At 52.6% G+C, this 16,922-nt stretch overlaps 4 protein-coding genes across 4 annotated transcripts; 2 read left to right on the forward strand and 2 right to left on the reverse strand.

Moving 5' to 3' along the window:
- Positions 1 to 1,503: 1,503 nt before the first annotated feature.
- BKA78DRAFT_315427 (AAA domain-containing protein) lies at positions 1,504 to 3,334 on the reverse strand. The gene has a single exon (XM_066888545.1). The coding sequence runs from the start codon at positions 3,046 to 3,048 to the stop codon at positions 1,918 to 1,920; it is 1,131 nt and encodes a 376-aa protein (XP_066744820.1). The 5' UTR covers positions 3,049 to 3,334; the 3' UTR covers positions 1,504 to 1,917.
- A 4,174-nt stretch (positions 3,335 to 7,508) lies between these two features.
- BKA78DRAFT_344014 (P-loop containing nucleoside triphosphate hydrolase protein) lies at positions 7,509 to 11,637 on the forward strand (the record flags this gene model as incomplete). Its single annotated transcript, XM_066890440.1, has 3 exons — positions 7,509 to 8,150; positions 8,238 to 10,199; positions 10,295 to 11,637. 3 exons carry the CDS (start codon positions 7,509 to 7,511, stop codon positions 11,402 to 11,404), a joined length of 3,714 nt encoding a protein of 1,237 aa, XP_066744821.1. The 3' UTR covers positions 11,405 to 11,637.
- Positions 11,638 to 12,129: 492 nt separating this feature from the next.
- Positions 12,130 to 13,590, forward strand: BKA78DRAFT_353199 (uncharacterized protein; the record flags this gene model as incomplete). Its single annotated transcript, XM_066891508.1, has 1 exon — positions 12,130 to 13,590. The coding sequence occupies one exon, from the start codon at positions 12,130 to 12,132 to the stop codon at positions 13,588 to 13,590; it is 1,461 nt and encodes a 486-aa protein (XP_066744822.1).
- Positions 13,591 to 14,416: 826 nt separating this feature from the next.
- BKA78DRAFT_370770 (uncharacterized protein) lies at positions 14,417 to 15,594 on the reverse strand (the record flags this gene model as incomplete). Its single annotated transcript, XM_066892689.1, has 2 exons — positions 15,252 to 15,594; positions 14,417 to 15,204 (listed from the first exon to the last, which is right to left on the reverse strand). The coding sequence occupies exons 1-2, from the start codon at positions 15,382 to 15,384 to the stop codon at positions 14,417 to 14,419; spliced, it is 921 nt and encodes a 306-aa protein (XP_066744823.1). The 5' UTR covers positions 15,385 to 15,594.
- Positions 15,595 to 16,922: the final 1,328 nt, after the last annotated feature.

The raw sequence follows: 16,922 nt of genomic DNA on the forward strand, positions 1-16,922 counted from the left end.
CTGGACGAGCTTTTGCAGCCGCTTTCTTCGAAGTGTACGTCGCTCCCGATCCAATTTCGCACCTGCGTTCAAAAGAAAACGAATCTGTTGACTCTTGACCAAAAGATGCTACAGCTTGTGCTCTTCCTGGAGGAGGAAGATGTCCAAAATCTCGTTCCACACGCGTTCCGGCCGTTTCCACAAGTCCAAGACCACAGCTTGCCGGCGAGGGCCGCGCCTATAGACGCAAGCCCAGTCGAGCTGACCAAATCCGTCCGTTCCGCAACTTCAAACTTCTGAGAGGGTAGCTTGCTGGGGAGCGTTGCGTCTATAGACGTAAGCTCAGGTGGGCGCAAGACGAGCGTTGTGCAAGTATTTGCTGGCCAAATGGTGGATTGCGTCCGGCCAACCACACAATTGAAATAATAAAGGACATCTTCAAACGTCTGGTGCTGTGGCTGGCTGGAGAGCACTACGTCTATAGACGTAAGCTCGGATGAGTGCTGCATCAATCCATACAAGACGAGGGTTGCACTGATGATTGGTGATGTCTGATGCTGTAGTACATGCGAAGCCATCGTGACCCGCCAAATGCCCCAAAGTCGATGACTTTGAGAAGATTTTGCAACTCCGCCACTTTATTCCTAAAAGAAGGCAATCGGGTAAATGTTGCACTGTCTCGCGCCCGACATGGTCTCATCATTGTCTTGAACACCACCGCCATCCAGAAGAACGGGTGGGAGTTTCGGCGCACGGCGCTCCTTGAGATCAAGGAGCTTTTTGCGAGTATGAACAAGTCGGTTGTCCATGTCACCAAACGTGATATGAGGCGGTTCGCTGGACTCGATGGCTTGGATGTCATGGCTTCAGACATGGCTGGAATTCCGCGGTCGTCACTCTGATTCTGGCATGGGAAGCAGGCGCGCTCCAAGACTTTGCGTTGGCTGGAGAGGTAGGGACTAGATGCGGCAACACAATCACGCGCTTGTAAAATCAGAAAGACGTTTAATGCTAGAATACTACTGGGCGTCGGGAAGGAAGCATTCAATGGAATACGTCTGGGAAGCTCAAAGGTCTGTAAGCAGAGAGTGCTGAGGAGTAGCGAAACCCTTTTTCAATCATTTATATGCAGTCTTTATGTTCTCCATCTTCGTGCTGTGTACCACTCCCCGTGCCCTGTCGCACTTGAATTCAATCAAGGCAATCAGCAGGCTCTTGCCCTGATGATGCTACAACTGTTGCACTGCTGTACTGCTGCCCTGCCTGTGATACGAAGCTCCTCAAGTCACATCTGTTCCCTCATCGTTCATACCTCGTCCTGACTCTGTGCGGTAGTCATTCCCAAGAATCAGGAACGCACGCAGAACATTCTGGCAACGTTCCCAGGAACGTTCTGAGAACGGGAGTCTATGGATCAGTCACCTGGCAAAAGTGCCACTGCTGTCTTCAATCGATGCTCTACCGACCTCATCTGAGGAACTGCTGGCGACACACTTTGTGATCACGGTGCATACTGTGTAGTCCAAGAAAAGTTTGTATCGAGAGAGCGCCCAGTCAATACCGACCGAGAAGTGCTCGAGTTGCTGGGTATCGTACCCGTTACATGTATCCGCCCGAAATGCCCAACCGCCAATTCTATCCCGAATTTCCTACTCCGCGAATCCCGCTCTGAAATCCTCCACCCAAATCAAGCTTGACCATTCGCTGAATACGCGCTGTCGAGACGGAGAAAAATTTGCCTGGGGTATCGTGCTTCCCATCCCTGATCATGCGCCGAAAATCGTGAATCCTACTCCAAAGTTCGTCAAAGCGCCTCGAACGTAACCGTCTTTTGAACATTCTCCTGCTCGAAGTAAAAGGGTTGCGGTCGAAACTCTTCTTCAACACCAACATTGCCGTCCGCAAACGCCACATCCGTAACTCCTACTTCGAAAATCCTCAGGCGGACTCAATCTTGACCATGTCTTCAACATCCTGTGCCTTGAAATAGGTATTGCAGCCTTGATTCTTCTTGAGAACCGACATGGCAGTCTGCAAGCCTGATGACGCCCATCCCTTCGAGGTCGACAGCCCGTCGTAGTGCATCACCACAATCATGCCGAAGCGTGAGCGCGAAAGGGCGACATTGACGCGGTTACCATCCGAAAGGAAGCCGAGGCGGTCTGTGCGAACAAAGTCGACGATAGTGTAATCGAACTCACGCCCCTGAATGCTATCGAAAGTTTCGATATTAAGGGTCGCGAGCGTGCTGTCCTTTTCGCTCAGTTGTGATCTGGCTGTCAGGTAAAGCGAGCATTGTGCAGTGTAGGGAGTCAAAATGGCAATGCGGGACGCTTCAACGCCGTAGCTGTGAATGTCGACTGCAGCTTGCATAGCGACACGAGCGTTGGTCACGTTGACCCAGGACCCCGAGGCGTCCAGCGACGAGGAACCGCACCCGAGTTGGAACAGCGATGCGGACTGCGGCGTATCGACACCGTGCTTTTCGCGCAGAAAGGTCTTGAAAGTGTCGAGCTTTGGCTGAAAATTCTTGTCAAACTCTGCACATGTCGTCAATGAGCCGTCGTAATATGCTTTGCTGTACACGTCCATGATTGAGGCGGAGCTCCGGCGCTGCTCTCTAAGTTGAATGTGAGGGTATCCCAGCGACTGCAAACGTGCCAGGGCCGAAAGCGTCAGCTGGTCGCGCAGGGGGTTTTTATGCTCTGCAACTGGTTGCAACTGGCAAGAATCTCCAACGATGAGTCTCGTGGTGTTTTTCCTGTACCATGCAAAAATAGACCAAATCTCGGGGTCCGACGCCCGTGCCGCTTCGTCGACAATTATAGCTCGAGGGTGGATAGCCCTGTAGAGGCCGGCACTCCCTGAGTTGGCGAGGGTCATAACAACTACATCCGCTCTTGCCAGGGCCACGTCGCGAAAGGCCATTTCTGCCCTTCGGAAGCTTTCCATTCGGTCTTTCGGTAGCGTCCCGGCTTTGTATTGAGAGCGGAATGCTTTGAATAGATCAACGACGCGCTTCTCTTCCGTCGTGAACTCGCTGTCAGAGAGACCTGCGACTTGAAGCATGAACTTGCCAAGACTGTTGTCAATGAGTCTGAGTCGCTTATCGTCAATCCCAAAAGGCTTATCATTTGCTCTCTTGTAGGCACTTGAAAGAGCCTTTGTCACTGACGACTGGTCGGAATCCCAGGAAGAGGACAACGACTCTGCGAGATCAACTTCTTCCCTGACAATGTGAGACTCGGTGGCGCTTGAGTGCACCCTGAGCACCACCGGCTTGCGATCCAGAGAGAGCTTTGTCGCGAATTCCGCACAGGTTGACTGGACGCGCTCAGTGAGATCGTCGACACTGAGGTTGGATGTTGACAGAATCAGTACAGATGGGCCTTTGTATCGTTTAGTCCTCCAGATTACTGGCTGGACCAGGTTGGAGATCATGAAAGTCTTTCCTGTGCCTGGGGGTCCTTGAACAATGCCAATGCCGCGTGGGAGAGACCTCGTCATTTGAAGCGCAGCTGCCTGCTCCGGGTTCAGACGGGACATGGCAAGCTCCATGGCCCGCAAAGCGAGTTTGTCGTACTGAATGCCCGAGAATAGGTCAATGGTACGCTCAGCCGTACCTCCATGTCCCAGAAGAGCCGCGTGAGCCCAACCAAAATTGTCAGCGTCATCCAGGCGGTGTAGACTTCGAGTGAGACGACTCGGCGCTTCATCGTTGGTTTGCAGAGTATAAACGACTGGAACAGGATTCACGCTCATCAGCGCAGTCTTGGAGTCGCTGGCTGACTTGATAGTGCCCAGGGAGATTGAAGACACGTCCTGTCGGTCATAAGTTCCGTCCTCTTCCGAAAATTCGCGGTGAAGAAGGACCGGCGTGGTGTTGGACGGGGCGAATGGGATTTGCGAGATGACCGTGGCGTTCCAGGTAGTGGCGCTATTGTGATAGTCGGACTCCTCGGTCGAGTTCACGCTCACACTGAGCGCGTCACCCTCTCTCAATTTGTATGCCGCTGTATCATGGTCCAAGAAACCGAAGAACTGCGTGTTCTCGGTGTGCGGGATGGAAATCAACCGCATGGCCCCCCGGCGGACTCCTCCGCGCCCCTCCAAAAGCTCTCGCTCTTCCATTAAGGCACACTCCAGGATCGTGCGATAGTGACGCCAGGTCGAGAATAGGAATTGTCGCTCGATCTTGAGCTGTGGGCGAGCGGACTTGGGCTTCATCAGCCCAATGGCGCCGTAAAAGTCGGCCAGAGGATCGTGTGCGCGATACTCCGAGATTTTGGAGTTGAGCAGCTCGACTTGGGTGAATGGAGTGTATGTCGAAAAAAGTGCGTGGAGGGTTCCGCCGCTTTGAAAGGATTCTTTGACACGTTCGAACGTTTCCGCCAGAAAGCCATGGCGGCCGGGCTTTTCCATCATGTTTCTCGAAGGTGGTTTGGGCGCAAAGGGAACCGACAAAAGAAAAACGGCTCGTGGGAGGAGTGACAGACCGGCGGCGTTGATATAAGACTGCAGAGTTGTATCGTCGAAGCCAAACAGCCCGGTGAGCTCGCTGGCATTGCCCATGTCAATGCGACGGCATCGAACAAGAGTCGGCTGGTTTTCCGCATCCTTGACGTCGTCGCGATTGAGTCGGATAGTTGCGGTGTCAGAGCCACCCGCCTGGTTGCGCTCGCATGCTAGCTCGCATGGAATCTCGATGCTAACCTCAACGTAGGAATCGAAGTGTTGGCAATTGGCGATGGTGAAGCTGCAGATGATCTGGCTGTGGCTCTTTTCCAGCGCCGGCGGGAGGCCCGCTTTTGCTCTGCGAACGGCATCCTCATCTTGCAAGCCATCGCCCAGGACCAATGGCCTGTCAGCAGCTGAATGGGAAGAGATCGCGAGGGTGCATGCAGTTCTGAAGCGTTGCTTCCAAATGTCGAGCTGCGATAGGGGTGCCATCGCGGGCGATGGAGGTGATGGAGAGGGTGAGAGTGGGGGTGGCGGTGCGGCGAAGAGTGATGTGCAGGCCCCCAGGGTTTTGAGTCGGGCGTGCGCACAGGCCAGCTGCTAAGCGAGAGGCCGGGCCGACGCTTGAATCGACCTCTCGCCCTCATGCGCTCAGGCTTCTTTCAGTTCTGGAGTGTTAAAAGTTCTGTCAGAAGAAAAGAGCACTTTTATATATTTGCCGCGCTGAACTTTCTTCGCCGAGCCAGCGTCCCTGAGAGGCGGGCCTTGTGGCCCTGGAAACCCCCCAGAAAGAGCAGCCACGGTTCCATCGTTTTCTACAAATACTAAGAACTCTTGAGAAGGGCCAAACAATGTGTGAAGCTCTCAAACTGTGCTGCAATCAGTCTCGTTGTTACAAGCGAGCATGCTCAGGGTGTCGGCCTCGCGGGCGCCGGCGATCCGTAGCCATGCGAAGTCATCACCTCGATGCAGCCTTCCGCGTCATGGATAGAGATCATTGGCAAGTTTCTGCGTCTTCCAAACGGCGCAAAACTCTTTGTCGGAGACTTCAAGTCGCCGTAGCTAATGCCAGCAGTGCCTTCCGGCAGCAACTGGTCCTTCCCGCTACGACTCGGCTTCACCTTTTGGCGTACCCCCATGACGCTTTTCCGGAGAAGCGGCTGCGTGCCTACTCCATCGAGACCTCCATCAAGATTTTCACGCTACCATCAATCTAGGTCGGAAACAATTCAACAGCCGCATTTTCAAATTCGACAAAGGGAGGGCATTCATGAGCTGGCACGCGTCGAGTGTAGGGCGCATCCGCGTTCCCGCTCGAGGCGAGGATGTCAAGGCTTAGCCATCTGCTCCCTTTTTCAAGACAGTCGTTTTGTCGAAGAGGCACATCGGGATGCCCTCGAGTAACTTTCCTTGCACTCCACTCTGTTCCCCACCAACCTACCGTCCGCCGGAAGACTAGCAAGCGCAGTCAACAATATTTTTCGCTGGCGGCAAACCCACTCCTACGCAGGCGCTGGAGCCCGCGCTTCTCGAGCAGCTCCTCGGCAAAGTCTATCGGACCTCTGATTCCTTGAGCAACCGCTGACGCAACTAGAGTCCGCCCGAACGCTTCGGGCAACTTACGCAGCAAAAGTCCGTGAATGCGTGCGCTCATTGTAGCTGTCCTCTCACCAATGCCGCTGAAATCGCCTGGCCCCTAGCACAGGTGTTGAGTAATGTCCCTCGAATATCATCCCATCCCCCTCTCCACTCTGTATCGCTCAGTCTGAAACTGGCTTCTCTCATCTTCGGCAAAAGCTGTCATGCACATTTGCGGAATCATCCATTCTAGACCACAGTCGGTGCTTACTGATCCTTCTCTCCTTGGATCCTGCTTCTTCTTTCCAGCAGGTAACGGACTGCAAACCCCTTCCCAGCACTCCTCGCCTATCCAAGCAGTAGCTGACAGGGTCTTCTTTTTGCGGCGTTGAGACTTGCAACTCCATGACCAGGCGCTCGATGACTCCTCGCACGGGTACAAAAGCACTTTACTACAGAGTACCAACTCCAAACCGAAGTGCTCACCGACTCCTTCTACGGCCACGCAAGCACTTGAATTTAGATTTCCAACGCAATGCCGAGGTGTTTGATCACTCCTTCTACGGACACACGAGCATTTCCTTCCGATGCTTTCATTCCAGGCCATCTTCCCCAAACATCAATGGATTCTTCCGTTCAGGGACACCTTCCTTACCATCAACTAAGACCTTCCGCTTAGAGACATGCCTTCCACACCCCTACTAGGCAGCAACTTACTACGTCCTACGACGTTCAACGTTGACCGGGCAAGACTTTCCCTTTTTGGCAGCGAAATCAGATACTTAAGAGATTCTTCCTTCACTCCAAACCATCTTCCTTACTCTCCACTCCATCCTCCTCCACCTCCACCACGATCACGAACCTTACGTCTATAGACGTAACGCTCCTCAGAGCTCTCTCATCACTCCACCCTCAACCTTACGTCTATAGACGTAATGCTCCTCAGGGCAGTCCTTTGATCACTTCACCATCGCCCTACGTCTATAGACGTAACGCTCCCTGGCCAGTTGCAGCCAGGCAAAAAGAGCAATCTATCGCCAACGCGCCATCTACCAGTGGTAAGTCTCTCACTTCACTTGAGCAAGAACACCTCGAGCTTCTGCTGACTTCTCCGGCCAGGTCTGATCTACATCTTCAGATTTACAGCTCGTCAATCTGCCTGGCCTCTTTCCTCCAGATCACACAGCTTTTCGCCGCTTGCACGCCATCTACCGGTCGATTGCCAACTTCAGCAGTAAGCCTCTCACTTCACTTGTGCAAGTGTAGCTCGGATATCTGCTAATCCATTTCTTACAGGCTGGACGGAAATCTTCAGATTTAGAGCTCACTGCTCGAACCGATCTCTCCGCCCCCGGATCGCATCATTGGCACCAACTGAGTCAGATCAGACTCAATACTTCCGTCCACACACGAAGTACCCTACGGCCAAGATCACCTGCAACTCTGGCATTGGTTGACGCTACGCTCACCCATGGGCTGCAAGACCATTCGCCATGTCGTCAACCATTAAGCCAACAGAGAAGAGGCTGGAAGATGTGAAAAAGGCTTCGGAAACAAATCCCAAGGGCGTCTGTGTCTTGGATATCCAAGGCATTCTAAAGAATCCATCTCGGGTCGCGGGCTATGTCCATCTCAGCGTTACCAAGCTTCACCAAATCGCCAGGGATGTGGATCCTGAGAAGTACAAAGCCGGTGGTAGTAGATTCAACCAAGTCCCCAGCACAATTTCCGGCTGGGTTTCTTGTTACATGGCGATTCAAGACGCCCTCCAGGAGTCGAATGGCGGCAAAGTCTTCAGCATTTACTGGACGGGAATCAAGCTGTTTCTTGACAGCCCCGAATTCGGCCAAGTCCTCAAGCCAATGTTCGACGACAGCCAGACGACCATTCCTCTGCCCAAAGAGCCTCCTCCTACCCTTTCCGCTGACAAGGCCTCTGTTTTCTTCGAGAAAAAGGGCCGATTTTGGGCCAACATGAATGTGTTCTATGCCGCATATCGCATTCTCCGGCTTCGACATGCCAATGACATCACCGGTGCTCTTTGCCCCGACTTTGCGAATGCTCGGAAAATCATGGGTTTCCATCCCGAAGACTGGATGAGGGCTGTGTGCTTACTTCGATTTCTCCCTCAGTATGTACGAGATCATCCGAATCTGCGCAAGACCGTCAATCCCCATCAGCCCCGACACAGGCTTCCGGATTTCTTTAGCAAGGCTTAAGAGAAGCTGGCAAACGCACCCATCGCCGTCCGCAACGAGGCTCTCTGGCCGGAGAGCGAAGGCCCATCCGACGACGACTACGAGTCAATAGATGAAGGACTGCACCCTCCTCGTATCCTTACCGAAGCAGAAAGGGACGCACGCCAAAACGAGGCTGTCAAAAGCATGGCTTCTTCAATGAAGAAGTTCCCCTACAACAAGCCAGTTCAGCCGAAACAGCAGAAAAAGGTCCTGAAGGGTTTGTGGGAGCGACACGGCCGCAGCTGTGTTCAGTTCCCAAAGCTACGAGCAGAAGATACCCCTCTGACATACTTCTCATCGCTGCAGGGACACAACCCAGATCGCTTGATTTCTGAAGCATCCGACGAGGCCGACGACTCCAGCGAGCCTGAAGATGAGATTCAAGATGATGCCGAGTCTGTCGAACGATTCTATGAGCTGCAAGCAATTCTCAACAAGACGGCCGCCAGTCCACGTGCCATTGGCGAAGCTCGCAATGCCTTGGGCCTTTCCACTGACCCCGGCAGATGGTTACTTGGAGGCTTACGGGTTCTCAAGCCCCACCAGGTGCTCAGCGTGGGTTGGGCATTGGCCATGATCACCAAGCTTGGATTTGCCTACATCAGTAGCGACGTCGGACTGGGAAAAACAAAGGTCGCAGCGGCCTTGATTGAACAGATTGCGGCGAATGCACAGGCTCCTCAGCTGCCAGAGGAAAATCTTCAGATTTACAAGCCAACTCTCGTCTTGGTTCCTCGAAATGGTGTGATGGGTTGGTTTGATGAGTTCGAGACATTCCCCGGAATCACAGCACACCAATGGTACGGTAACCCGAACGATGCGCTTGCGAGACGATCCATCGGTCCATCGTTCGACCGGTTGATTTTGTTCCTTGACCGACTAGACCAGCACGATCCAGCCACAGCGCACAAGGTCATCGTCACCACATACACCAAGTACCGAGACGAGACCATGGAAAGGCGAGAGGGCACAGCTTCCAATGCAGAAATCGACGCAGACGAGACGTTGACGAAAAAGCAAAAGGATCAAAAGAAATTGGATAGGTACGAGAGTCGCCTCCAAGGTCGGTTTGGTCTCATCATTCTCGATGAGGCCCACAAGGCCAAGAATGTGGTTACCAAGACCCACACGTCCATCAGCAGGACACGTGCCGACAAGATCCTAGGCCTTACTTCAACACCAATTTTGCAGACACCCAGAGACCTTCATGGATTGATCGAGCTCGCTTGGCATACGGCAGTGGCCCGAGTTCTTGTTGCAGATATGGAAGTCCACGAAAGTCGCAAGTTCTACGGGGAATTAGCTGAGGAACTACCGAGTTCTGTAGCAGCGGACCCCAAGTTCTTGCCGCTGCTTCATCCCGCCTCATTCAAAAGGTATCTTGGTTACTCCACGGCCGACGATAAGTTGGTCCGGACAGCTCAGAACTCGCTTCGAGTCGTCCGACCTATCATGCGGTTCTGCTTCCTCCGCTTCTACAAGGGCCAGAGTTTGAGTCCCTTTGGACTCGATGAGGTGGTTGGTGGAGACATCAAACCATATAAACCTCTTGTGGTTGAGCTTCGCTTCAAACAACGCCAACAAAAAATTCACGACCGCTCGTTCGAAAAGATTGCGGCAAAACTCCACAGTGGCTCCAATGATGAGTCTGAACCTGGCTTTTATGAATGTGGCCAGCTCAACGGCCTCGCGCACAAAGAGCTGGTCCAGCTAGCTTCAAACGCCTATTCTGGAAAGGTGATGGACAAGATGGGAAGCAAGTCTGCCAACACAGTCCATGAAATGATGACAAGACCCGACAGTGGATTTACATTTCTCTTCAAGTCAATCACTTCGGGTGAGGATATCCCTATTCTACCAGTCCCCGATTCAGGAAAAGAGAGGGCCCAGTTCATCTGTTCACTGCATCCCAAATGGGCGTATCTGGCCGGAATCCTGCAGGAGGTAAGTCTTCTCTAACCACAAAGCATTCAGAAGGATATGAAATGCTGTGTCAATGGACGCAGGAGGTCTTTAAAGCTCTTTGCTGACTGTTGCAGGTTATTTTCGAACGAAAGACCAAGCTGCTGGTCTTTGTGTCGTCGCCATACACCCACCTGATTCTGGACCTCTTTTTGGAGTGCCTCGGTATTGGTTTTGTGTCAGTCAACTCAGCAGTTGAGCCGGATGCTCGTGAGAGTCGTTTCAAAGCATTCAATGAACGGTGCAACGGTACGACCGTGATGACCGTCAATACCAACTTGGGAGCTTGCGCTTTCAACGCGCAGCAGGCGTGCTACATCTCAGTCCTCCTGGACTTTCCAATCTTCCCGTCTCCCCGCATTCTGGATCAGCTTATCGGTAGAACTTGGCGCATGGGCCAGGAGCAGTCGCCAATCTTCATCACGGTCACGACGGTAGCTTCGTACGATCACATCCTTCAGGGGCGGTTTGCCCACAAAGCCATCGTACAGACGGCAGTCTTGGCGGACCTTGGAGATCCAGGAGAAGCAGGAAATGGAGACGAAGAGTCAGACGAAGACTCGTCAATGCGGGACGAAAGCAGCGACTCCGAGGATTCGAACGACGCTACTTCTGGCGCTGAAGAGGGTAATTCCGCGGGCAATCCGTTGAACGAAGAGGATCTCGGTCGGCAGATTGACGAGAACGACCCAAACAACAGAGCCATTCAGGCTCTGATTGAAAGGACAACGCCTCTGTACATGGAGGCCTACGGCTTCTCGTCGCCTCGACATGGTTGGCACAGGGCAAGTTTGAAGCAGCTCTTGGAGTCCGGAGGACCGCCTCCAGCCAACACAGGTCGAGCCGCTACAGGTCAAGCCAACGCGGGTCGGGCAGAGACGGTCGCCACACAAAACGCGGAAGAAACTGAACGTCCAAATGTTGAGCACCCTCAAGACCAGCCCCATGCTACTCAGAATAATACAGTCCCCGCGAACGAGACCACCGTCCAACCGACGGGAGAGCGACCAGGTCAGCCCGCTTCTGACCGCGCTGATTCAGTTGTCGTTCTGGATGAGGAATCCAGTGGCAGTCAACCTGCAGGCGTGGCCGAGGACGAGCCTGTCAGAACGAACAAGCGAGCCGCCAGTAGTGAGCCGGAGAATCCGGCGAAGAGGCAAGCGTCACGTGAGGAGTCCTGGTTTTAAGGGGTAAGACCAATTTGGCGGCTGAACTTGGTGGACGACAAAAGTTTTGACATTTACGGGTGCTGATTTGTTTCTTGCTTTCTTTCCTTTACATTTGGCTGCGGACTTGGCCGGGGAGTCGGCAGTGAATTTGGAGGACAAAAGTTTTGGTGTTTGGTGCTGATCTTGCTTCTTGGTTTGCTTGCAGATAGTCGATTTGCCTGAGTATATCCGGGAGCTCCTACATATCAGGCTTAGTCAATGATCCTCTCCTTTTGCTTGACTTTTGAGTCTTTCGATTGAGCGCTAAATCTTCAGATTTACAAGCACAAGGCGCTGCGTTGCCTCGGGACACACGACTTGCAGCTTGCAGACCTGCAAATTTTTCTAATCCGACTATGTTCGACACGCAGATGTATCTGATTGCTCCTCGTTGGCATGTAGATTCCCAAACGGGGTTGTCAAACAACAGCTGGTCAGCACTTTCATTTTCGTATATCTCCTTGACTGGACCATAGACGCGACGCTCCCCCGAGCAGCACTCTTCGCCACCGCCAATTTTACCTATATAGACATAATGCTCCTCAGGAAAGCCCTCTTCTCCATCACTCTTACGTCTATAGACGTAACGCTCCTCAGGCGAGCTTTTTGACGACTTCACCAAAAGGTATTTTCCTCTCCCCTCTACACTTTTATTTTGCTTTGCACTAACAACCATCACAGATTCCTTCCCGTCTGCAGTCAAAATGTCGGCGCCAACAGGCGACTTATCTGCCCCCACCACTCCCACCACTCCCACCACACCATCCACTCCATTAAAGCCGAAGAAGACGAAGAAGGAGATGTTGATGGGCATCTGGAATTCCTTCAGATGCAATCCCAGTGGCGCTCGCCTCATCCACGATTCCAATTTCGCTCAAAACATGCCGCTTATGTCGGGGTACCTGAACTTCGACAGCACGAAGCCTTTGCGGGAACTCATCAACGCGACTCCAAGTGACGACGATGAGGCTGGCCGTCTTGTCTCGAAGGCCTCGGATTGGCTGGCCTTCAAACCCAACAACCACAACATCACCATCCCGCGAGTCAAGGCAATGCTCGAGAACAGAAGTTTCCGCGCCAAGATCATGGCCGGGTTTGACCACTGCGCATTCCCTTTGAGCGCTGCATCGACAGAGGAGCTCGGTCAAGGTGCAGCCGATTTTCTCAAGAGCGAGGAGGATATCATCTACGGCAACCTCATCTTCTCTGCCTGGAGGATCCGTCCACACCTTCCGCACGGTTGCTTGTCTGGTCCATTGGTCGACAACGACGAGTCTGATTTCATCGACGGCGTCCATCCCGAGGACTGGTTACGACTTGCCATGCTTCTTCGCTGCATGGAGAGACAAAAGAAGCGCTCCTCATCCAACAAGTCTGGAAGGTCGCGAACCATGCCTGCGATAACCGTCAATTTTTTCACAGACGCGGATATCACCAAGGCCAAAGCCGCTGCATCCCACTCTGAGGACGACTCTGAACCGGATCCTGATTCGGACGCCTACTCTGAAGACGAATCGATAGATGCTCCGGATTTTGAAAAGACACAGGCTTTGATTCTCGGTCAAATTGCGACGACGTCAGGCGAGACATTTTCCTCTAAGCCCTTACCCGCCAAGCGTCGAGCGAAAGTTCTCGACAGCCTTTTTCAATCAATGGTCAAGCGAGGTGGTATTGAGTACCCTACCATGAAGGGCGGCCCCCTTGATCACTTCGCCAATCTTCCCGTCTCGAATTCATCACTCCACGGAAACCTCGATCCGGACACCACTTCGATCAGGGCGGCAGGCGAGAAGGCGGAAGAGATCAGGAAGTTCCACGAACTCCAAAATGCGCTCAATTGCGCGTCTGCGCCCTCGGTGCACTTTTCCGAAGCCTGCACATCTCTTGATTTCGACATAGACGACGAAGGTTCCTGGCATGTCGAAGGGAGTTCAAGGATTCTCAGACCGCATCAAATTCTTGCTTTAAGTTGGACGGCACACATGCTCAACAAGCTTGGATATGGTTTTCTTGCTCTTGACGTCGGCCTGGGCAAAAAGACTGTCGCGATGGCGGCTATTGCCAGCCTGAGTGGCATGGGCGCAAGCTTCTCTTGTGCCCAAACTTTGAAGTTCAGTTGCGTGCGCACAGGGAGTCTTCAAGCACCCCGTCACCTGAAGACTTAGCTATTTCGAAAACAAGATGCGAGCATACAAGGAGTCATCAAGCGTTTACTACCTGAACACTTTGTCATTTGACGAGTCGAATTCATTCGCCCAAATTTTGAAGTCACGCCGTGTGTATATGGGGAGTTACCAAGCACCTTATCACCTAAAGACTTGGTCATTCTGAAGTCAAGATGCGTGTGTACAGGGAGTCATCAGGTATCCCATTGCCTGAAGACTTGGTTATTTTAAAGTCAAGATGTGTGTATTTAAGGAGTTATCAAGCATCCACTACCTGAAGACTTAGTTATTTAGCAAGTTAACCTTATGGGCCGAAATTTTAAAGTCACATTGTGTATATATTGGGAGATTCAAGCACGCCACCGCCTGAAGACTTCGATAGTTCGCGAGTCAAGACGTGTGAAAACAGGGAGTCCTCAGGTGCCTTGCTACCTGAAGACTTAGACATTTGAGCATGTGATGTGATGACTACAAGGAGCATTCGTGTTGTGTTTGTCGACTGTCTAGGCCCTAAGATTACGGGTATATCCAGGAGTTGCACGCACCAAAGATTTCGAAAATTCTTGATTTCTGCCCGAGTTGTCAATCCTTACTTCGACTCACGTCAGAGGCAGAATTCTCGCCCTGCTGGAAGACCTTCCTTCCAGTATTTTGAGGGTTTCAGCGCCATTACCCTCGAGCCATTTCATCCATCCACCGCGGCTCTTTCCAAGCTAGAAATCCTGTCCTGCCAATCTTCATCCGTTTTGTAGCCACACCGCTCTCTTCTATTCACTCCACCCCAGTCTGCGCCTCTCGCTGCCATTCATGCCTCTGTGCGACTGTATCAGACGTGCCGGAATAGCATAAAGCTTGGGGTATAGCCGCAATCCTGCATCTCAAGCTCCACCTCTTTCCTGGAGCGCCTGGTCGGAGGATCCGTAGACCAGTGTCCAGTCTCGCTGATGCCGACTGTACCGCGACCCCAGTCGAAGATGACGCGGGTAAGCTCTTTGTTATCCTTGTCAAAGCTGTAGACTCCACCAACCCAGCTAACAGAAGTCTTGCGCATTGAACCATCTTCGCAGCGAAACTTGATGGTGAAGATTCCGGTTGGAAACCACGTCTCTCCGGGGGGCCCTTTCACGGCCAAGCTGTGCTCGAGACCAAAGTCGACGCTCAGGTACGCTGGAAGGCCGTTTGGCTTGACAAATGTCTGTGCCGACGTGAACTGGGCGTCGCCAGTAACGTCGATATCTTCGGGATCCATGTAGACGTTGAACAGGTGCCTCCATGAGACATATTCCTCGTTGATATATAGACGCCATACCCTCGCTTTGTCTTCGTGCTGGACTTTCAGAAGATGGCAATCATCCTGAATGTTGGAGAGAAATGTGCCGAATTTTCCGCAAAAAAGGGTACCCTTCGCTACGTGCATCCACGCACCGAAGAAAAAACCTTCAAATAGATTCTCGCGCTTGTCTATTGCAGATTGGGCTTCAAAGGTACCATCAGACTGTTCGAGAGTACTCAAAAACCTTGGAGACGCCACGTAGAGCATCTGGAGGGCAAGCTGGCTGTAGTCCGGAAGGGAAATGTCGTCATCATCAGGGTCGCTCCAGTCAATGGGTGGAACTGCATTGTGTTAGCGTTGTAAAGCTGGACCAGAGAGACACGCTCACATTTCTCAACTTCAAGTCCGAAATTGGACAATCTCCTCGACCAGAGACTCTGCGTCTGCTGTTCTGGATGGATGAAGCCCCTGCTGTCGTTGTTATGGCCCTGCCAAGAGTGTTCATTCTCCGGCAATTCCATTTTTTGCAGTGCTTGAGAAAGTTCCAACCCCAGGACTTTCAGTCGAAAAAAAGGTCAGATCGACATGTGGATCCGAGTAGCCCGATGCGTCGATTCCCAGCCAACAAAAGCTTGGCGGAGCGTGGAGTGTCAGGACGATCCTTCAAGAGCGAACAGAGATTTCGAAATACCTCTCCAGTCAGTCTGAAGATGGACGCTAGTCCAGAAACGGGATGCACGGTAGCTTTGAGAGGGTGGTTCCGATCGACTTTAGTTGGACGATCTCGCGGACCTAGATTGGAGAGTCAGCAAGATGGTTCGACGACACCGGGGTTGGGAGGGAGGGGGGGGGGGGTTCTTTTGTACTCTTGATCACTTTGGTGTAGGGACGCGGGGTCGGCTAACTTTGGTTGAAGGGCGCCGCTGGACGTCCGGCGAGCTATAGTTGGAGGGAGTTTCTGGGCTTCCAGCACGTTATATTTGGAAAGAGAATAATAGTAGGGTGGGTTGGAGAGAAGAAAAGGAGTGACCTTCACGAGAGAAATGTATCCTTTTGTAGTTGATGGCCGTTTGGAGGGGCCATCAGCTTCCAGAGAACAAATGTTGCGTGAAAGTGATGCGGTTCCAGCGAACAAACTTTGGATCTGCTGCGGTTCTACATCGGACAGTGAAGCAAATGGGAAAGTCCTCTGCTATTGGTGGTGAATTCACATCTAGTTCACTTGAAAGAGAAGTCCACTATTCACTGATGTTTAGAGCAAAGCGGCGGACGCAGGTGTCTCAAGAATATACTTCTCGCAGTCTGTCGTAGACATATTCTGATATGTCCATCATCCTCGCGGGTCGAAGCATTGTCTGCTCTTTTTGTTTTTTCCAGCTTGACATTCTTGACGCTCATCACCGTCTACCACTACAGCCAGCGAGGATATCGCAAGGCCTCTGCAACAAAGAGTCGAATGCCCCTTTTCTCCTGACGCCCAAACAGAAACACCATCACATCACCTACAAAATTTCTTAATGCCCCTGAGATCGTCTACTAGTCCAAGCAACCCGCTTCTTCCTGAAGATTCCAGAAAACTCCAGAAGAAGCTTGGGACACGGGAACAGGGGCGGCAAGACGGGCGCTGAGCCGTTGCGCGCGCATGGCATGCATCGCATCACATCGCGCAGCCGCCGGGCGAGCGGGGAATCTGCTGCTTTCCGGGCTTGGGACGTCTTGGGACATCATCAGTCCAAAACAGAGGATGCGCTCCAGGATGGATGGGACGGTTGAGCGCTCGTCGAAAGCCGTCCGTGCATCTCATCCACCCAGCCTCCCCTTTTCAGAGTGTCCAACCACCTCCTGTGCTCTTGGCTGAGGGTTGAGGAGGGAGAGAGGCCGATCCGCGCCTGCGTCGCAAGATGCGGAAGCGGAGGCGGTTGTTTGTGCGCGCATCGGCGGACGGCGAATGGAAGAGGCACGACAAGGACAGACGCAGACAGGCATGAGTGATGGCAGCAGCAGAAGTCCAAAAGCGTAATCGCGCGCGTCATGTCCGCAAATCTCCACGATTGATTTT

This window comes from Phyllosticta capitalensis (genome assembly GCF_038381095.1).
Source record: "Phyllosticta capitalensis strain CBS 128856 chromosome Unknown BKA78scaffold_5, whole genome shotgun sequence".
NCBI classification, from domain to species: domain Eukaryota; kingdom Fungi; phylum Ascomycota; class Dothideomycetes; order Botryosphaeriales; family Phyllostictaceae; genus Phyllosticta; species Phyllosticta capitalensis.

Coding starts and splice junctions, on each gene's coding strand:
- BKA78DRAFT_315427 (XM_066888545.1), bottom strand. CDS start 3,048: ATGCTTCAAGTCGCAGGTCTCTCTGACAGCGAGTTCACGACGGAAGAG.